Raw genomic sequence first — 6,992 nt, forward strand, 5'->3', positions numbered from 1 at the left:
TAAGTACACTTATTCATTTCATACTTTTCATCTTTCTTACTCCCTCTGTCCCTCTCATTTCTTTACAGTTACTATTTTGGGATGTCCCTCTCATTTCTTTACATTACTATAAATAGTAAATTTTTCCAATCATTACACTCACTATCTTCCTCTACTATCTCATATTTAACAATAAAAACTACTATTACACCCACTACTTTCCTCCACTATCTCAAATCTACTATTAAATATTGGTAGGTCCCACCACTTTACCAACTTTTCATCTAACTTTACTCATTTTTCATACATTGTCTTGGTCTCCGTGTCCCCCTCCAATGTAAACAATTGAGGGGGACGGAGGGAGTATATTTTTTTAATTATTAATAAAAAATCAAAATTTTAATAAATGGGTTTTCTTACATGTTAATTTCTTGTATTTTTTATTTATATAAAATATTAAAATTTGCACTTTAATATAAAAGAAAAATATAATTAAAAGAGTGAAAAGGACTTGATTTAAATAGTGCGTACTTTATAAACTTTATTAATGTGACAAACTAAAGTACATTGGTTCATTCTCCACCTCAATTCTACTGAATCCATAACTCTTTCTTAATCCTCTCATTTTCATATTACACCTTACTTCTTCTACACCAGGCCAGTTACCTGATTCAGCATAAACCATACTCAGCAACGTATGCAGCGCAGCGTTCTCGGGTTCAGACAATAGAAGTTGATGAGCCAACGTTGCTGCAAGGCCTAGTCTCCCATGAAGCTTGCAAGCTGACACCAGTGAGCTCCAAATCCTTATACTGGGTTTCGTCGGCATTGCCTTTATAACATCACAAGCATCTTCAAGCTTCCCTGCCCTTCCAAGAAGATCAATATGGCAAGCATAATGTTTTGCACCAAGTGATTGGTTATCGGCTTTTACTGCTTCATTGAAGAGCGTCTTTCCCTCTTCTACAAGACCAGCATGGTTGCAGGCGGATAAAACAGAGAGGTAGGTGATAGAATCAGCCTCTATTCCACTCATTTGCATGTCGTAAAAAAGACTCAGAGCTTCTTTGCCACAACCATGAAGGGCGTATGCGTTGATAAGTGAACTCCACGATATGGAGTCTCTTGTAGATAATTCTTTAAAGCTTTGATGTGAATCTGTGAGACTACCACATTTCGAGTACATGTTTACAAGGCAGTTTCCAATAGATAACTCTGAAAACATACCATATTTTAGCACATACCCATGAACTACACGTCCATGACCAATTGATGAAAGGTTAGTACAGGCAGAAATCAGGCCCAACATAGTTACATAGTTGGGAGCAATTTCCCCTTCCTGCATTCTGTTGAAATATCTTATCGACTCTTCTGAACTGTCTTCATTTTGTGAACACCCTGCTATGATCGAACTCCACAACACAACATCCTTGTTCTTTGAAAACTCAAATGTTAGTTTAGCATTATCCAGTGTTTCGCTACTCTTACAGTACATGTGTATCAGAGCTGACAGGAAATGGATATCCGAGTCATACCCATGACGAAAAGCATAACCATGAATCTGATTTCCATGCTCGCTACATCCAGTACTCGCACACGCTGGTAAAATTGTAATCAAAGTAACTCTGTTTGGCTTCACTCCTTCAACCTGCATCGAAATAAAGCAATCAATTGCCGTCTCATAATTGTGATCCGCTGCACATCCTGAGATCATCGCAGTCCAAGAAACCTCATTCCTGACTTCCATATTATCAAAAATGTAAAAGGCCAACCTAGGCTCTTGACACCTCCAATACAAATCTATCAATGCCGTTGACAAAAACACCGTCTCATCAATCCTTTCATCAGCAACAACAATACCATGAATCTCCCTTCCAGCTCCCACACATCCACTCTGAACACACACCGAAAGCACACTAGCAATCAGCTCCGCTTTCGGCACAAACCCAAGCGCATACATTTCCCTAAACACTCCAAGCGCCTCCAAACCACAACCATTCTGAACCAAACAATTGATCATAGCGTTCCACGACACGGTATCTTTACAAGGCATTTGATCAAACAATTTAGATGCACTTCCAGTGTCCAAGAACTTAGCATACATTGATACCATAGAGTTGGTGACAACAGGGTCTGAATCAAACCCTGATTTAAATATATACCCCTGAAGCTGAAACCCAAATAGCTGATGGGTTGTCTGAGATTGGGAACATGCTTTGATAACAGAAGGAAGAATGAAGGATGACGAAACAGAGGCGTTTCCATGGAGTTGGTGTTTGTAAAATATCAAGGCCTGATCATTCAATTTTTGATGAACAAGATGCTTGAGCTTTGTTATGGACTCTGTCAGCGATGAAGACTCCAATGCGGTAGCTGAGCAAAATCGTCTTATGTACATTGTTAGGACTTAGGGGGTAGGCCGAAGCTCATGCTAATCTTCTAAAATGGAGTTTTACAACAAATGAGTGTGTGTTTTTAAGTTATGCTTCCCCATTTTTTGATGCAACTTAACTTACAAGATGTTGAGGTAAGTTTAATGCCTACTCCCTCCTTTATATAGACGACGGACGTTGGCAGGCATCTTCTTATTTTCAAGACATTATAAATTACTATCAAATTAATAAATAATAAATTTATAAAACATCATCATTTTTTTATAAAAAGTTTAGGATGTCGCTTTTTCAATATTTACAAAAAGAAAAAAGTAAGTTTCGAAACAGATTAGATATGTTTTATGATGATATAATGTTATATTTTGCTCGTTCCGTCTCGCTCATTTCTTTACATGTTTTTGACCGCTTGACGGGTATTTTAAAACTCTGATCAGATATAATTTCATAATTTATTTTTGAATTTAATAAATTTTAAATATTATTTTTCAATTATAAAAGAAAAAATTAAAAAAATTTATAGGACTATACCCAAATCTGGAAAGTTTGTTGCAAAAATATTGTAATTTTTTAAAAAAAGGCAAAAATACAATCTTCTAAATACAAATTGTAAAGACACGCATATTTGCAGCCATATCTTCGACCGCTAGCGACCATATATGTAATTACAAATACAATTTTAAAAAAAAATGATACAAACTACATTTAATTGCATAATTAATTGAAATGATTGTGATAAATGAGTGTCTTGCAGGATTAGTATCAATACCACAAAATCAACTAGAAAAATCAATCAAAGGCAAATTAAAAGTCAACTAAAAACAAACACAAATGGAATGATGAAGAGAATGCATTTTGCGAATATAAAAATTCAACTTTCTAACAGTCTCTCACTCGACTTCCGTCATGATAGGAAATGTCTCTAAAAAAGTTTTTCAAACAGTGTTCTTATAGTCGCACCTGACATCACAAACAAGATCGATAGTTTGCATGGCACAAACGTAAGAAAAAGATAAAAATGAGAATAAGTTTAGCTACAGAAGCTCTAGTGAGATGGATCTTGATTAGATTAGGGTTTCTCATTACCTCGAAAGGCACTTATATTGTTGGGGTAATTAGCCAGAAGGCGAGTGAAAACATCTGATAACAACTCTTTGTTAAAGATTAATGTATTCTGATTTCATGCTAATGATGATCACGACAATGGTTGGTGTGTTCTAATCTTCTCTCATCACTACTAGAAATTTTGCATTAGACATCGCCTAAAAACCGATGTCCCGGTTTTTTTCAGGCGATGTCTTTGTCGGTGATGTCTATTGTACCATATTAGACATCGGCTAAGAGGCGATGTCTTAAACAACATAGACATCGTTATTTAACAAAAAACTGATGTCTAAAACACCATAGACATCAATATTTGACAAAAAATTGATGTTTAAACCACATTAAGACATCATTATTTAACAAATTAGTGATGTTAAAAAATCATATGACATCATCTAGTAATATATAATCTATGTCAATAAGCTTATTTTACATCATTTTCTTTCAAGGTGGTGATGTTGAAAAGACTTGTAAACATCTGTTAGTTTCTTATTAGGTGATGTTAAAGGCATTTCAGACATCATTTTATGGCGCTTTATCAGATGTAAAGTATAGACATAGACATCAATATATTTGGAATAGACGATGTGTAATATGCACTTTAGACATAGTTTTTTTCCCCAACCAAGAACTACCAAATCCAATTACTGCATAATATCAATTGTTTACATATCTAGCCAACCAATATCTAAATATCAAGAAGTACAAGATTCTCATCTAATCCAAACATCAACTACTTAAAAATATTCTTCCATCTGTTCTAATTTTGCACAAGCCACAATATCCGACAACATGCAATCAAAACATACACAATTAGGCCAACTATGCCAAGATACAGAACCACGTCGTAAACCTACAAAAAAATCAGCTTCAGATTCTTCTCCACCGCCGTGTTGAAGCTTATGATTTGCCTGAGCTGCCATGTTTTGTTCTAATTGGACTCGTAATCTGAAGATTTTGTAACAATAGAAATTTCATAAGATAGAGTTTTGATAACAATTTTACTAACTATATTATTTATTATCCTTTCAAAACTTACGCTTCAGAATTAATGTTTAAACTCAGCAAGCTCAAAAGATCACATTTACTTTAACATTTACGGCTCTAGAGGTCACAAAACAAAAAGTCTTTCACTAAAATGAAATATAAACATATATTTCACTATATATATACATTGGTAGAAATACAGAGAAAGCTTGATCTGATGTCAACTAGTTTTGTTATATACAAACTTAATTTCAGTTTCAGATTGACTGATTGAGTCCATTTTCTCTGACCAGATACAAGTTAAATACTTTATGTGCAACCAAACGACTAACATGGATGGTGTAATACAGAGTGCTTTTACATGTAACCTGCAAATATTGTTTTTTACATTGAAGAATTAATCAATGGTGTCTATAGATATCCATAACAATTATTCTGATCGAAAACGATTGCTCATGCATTCATATTTTAGACTTACAGTTTGTGTATTAAAATAGCTCAAACAGATATGCTGCATTTACATGATCTAAAAAAATAGTTATATATCAATATACTCACCTTGTAAACAGCACCAAAACCTCCTTCCCCAAGCTTGTTATTGTCGCAGAAATTATCGGTTGCCTTTGCAATTTGTATGAAGTCAAGCAAAGGTAAATCAAAATCAAGCGCCTCCTCTCTGGTGGCAGCAACAACATTAACTAAGTGGAGTTACGCTAGCCCTGCACAAAAGATAAATAAATTGTCTCATGAAAGTTACCTGCTCTCTTAATTCTCATTTTCCTGATTCTATACAATCAAAATGAGGCAAAATATTGCAGCTAGTACAACCAAAACCAGAATTAACACAATCCAGAATTGAACTTAGTAGGAAATTGTATACTCTGAAATCAAGAATAATTTGAATTCTAAAGAAATCAAGAAATAATAATCATGAACTACTATGAAAAATATAGCTTTGGTATTTCTGAGTTCTAGAATAATCTGAATCACTGTTTATTTCTTAAAGAATGTGATCATAACATTGTATAGTTATATTACAGTTCCATATAATATAACTGCCTATCAGGGATGTAGCATACCGCATTTGGAGCAGTTTTATATCAAATATTTCAATAAGCCGCAGAATCTTATTCAGTTAAGATTAATAAAGCTTCCTTGCTTTGCACGGCTTTCATGCTTTGCAATTCTGCAAGCTTCACATAACAGAGCTAGTGACTGAACGCATATACATAACATTGTTAAAACCTGATGCTAATAGTGGAATTACAAATACATCAATAAGTTGAATTATTGCATGAGTAGTTTTTTTAAGGAAAACATAAATTTACCTGATTTGACAAAATACATACACCGCACTGCCACATTGGTGGTGCATCTCTACTTTCCAGACTATTTACTTTTATTTTGATAGGAGGTTTAATGGTTTCGGGAACCCCATTGCTCGAAAAGAGGCTGTGACTAAACTTGATCAAATCCAATAAGTGATAGATCAACAGATGTTTCCTTATACGCTGTAATCTCTGACAAATACAAAAAACAGATGTTTTCAAGTATCAAGCAAGGAAATTTTCATCATACTTTTCATCAACAGTTGCCTGGAAAGTTTATTTACAAGTGTCAGTGTATAGCACAAGTGAAATATGTGGAAGAATATATGTACAAACATTATTGCCTTGGCAGTAAAACTAAAAACCCTATTCTAGTCATATACCCAGATTGCTTCTTCTCCATCTGTTCTCCATCCAAACTCCACAAAACCCACTCGTAATTGCTACAGTGTAAACCCTCGACTGATAACAAGCAACTAGAGAGGCCGAATGGCTGATTAAGGACAATAGGAAGCAAACATCAAAGAAAGTAATTATCAATAAATCAACAAATGCACCAATAATTAAGCTCAAAAACATGATGGTTAATCAAATTTAATCATTCAAAATCAAATTGTAACTAAATCAAGTCATTTGCATAACAAAATCACTGAGCCAAACAAATTAGAACCCCCAAATCGAAACCCCCAAATCAAAACCCCAAATTGAAATCTATAACAAGCTAATGTACCCGATAGAAATCCATAGACAAAGACCGAGTAGCTTACCTAACTAAGCTTTCTAATTTTATACACCGATAAAGCAGCTTTAACGTTGGGAGCTTTTGTAGAGAGAGTAGATTCAACCTCGATTAACCTTGTTGAAGAGAGGCTGAGTTTCACAGAGATGACATTGAGCTTCAAAGAGATTGAGGTTAGTTAAGAGTTCAGGAGAGAGTGAGAGACTAAGAGCTCTAAAGTGCAGAGAGAAGTTAGGGTTCTTACAGTTGGGGGTTCTTGCAATCGAAAGAGTCGAGAGAGATAGATACATGTGATTTGAGAGAATCGGGATGAGAGAGGGAGGTGAGTATGTTTATTTTGTTTTTATTATTTTGAAGTGGCTGAAAAGATTTAGGGTTGGGAAATAATCGCAAGGCGGGGGAATTATTTGGTAAATGGTGGGAACAATTGGTGAACAGGGGAAAAGGGAAAGTAGAGTGCCGCGC

The 6,992-nt window shown here is 34.7% G+C and overlaps 1 protein-coding gene and 1 long non-coding RNA gene across 7 annotated transcripts; both read right to left on the reverse strand.

Annotated features, from left to right (window-relative positions):
* Nucleotides 1-490: 490 nt before the first annotated feature.
* Nucleotides 491-2,491, reverse strand: LOC108216913 (pentatricopeptide repeat-containing protein At4g31070, mitochondrial). The gene has a single exon (XM_017389776.2). The coding sequence runs from the start codon at nt 2,375-2,377 to the stop codon at nt 524-526; it is 1,854 nt and encodes a 617-aa protein (XP_017245265.1). The 5' UTR covers nt 2,378-2,491; the 3' UTR covers nt 491-523.
* Nucleotides 2,492-4,095: 1,604 nt separating this feature from the next.
* LOC108217944 (uncharacterized) lies at nt 4,096-6,992 on the reverse strand. 6 transcript variants are annotated; one of them, XR_010291084.1, is made up of 5 exons: nt 6,556-6,992; nt 5,789-6,281; nt 5,540-5,646; nt 5,019-5,179; nt 4,096-4,421 (listed from the first exon to the last, which is right to left on the reverse strand). It is a non-coding gene; the product is annotated as an uncharacterized LOC108217944 (long non-coding RNA). The 6 variants fall into 6 exon arrangements; XR_010291083.1 differs by having other exon boundaries at nt 5,540-5,653; XR_001806267.2 differs by lacking the exon at nt 5,540-5,646 and having other exon boundaries at nt 5,789-5,980; nt 6,172-6,684; nt 6,772-6,989.

The sequence above is a fragment of the Daucus carota genome, chromosome 4 (genome assembly GCF_001625215.2).
Source record: "Daucus carota subsp. sativus chromosome 4, DH1 v3.0, whole genome shotgun sequence".
NCBI lineage: Eukaryota > Viridiplantae > Streptophyta > Magnoliopsida > Apiales > Apiaceae > Daucus > Daucus carota.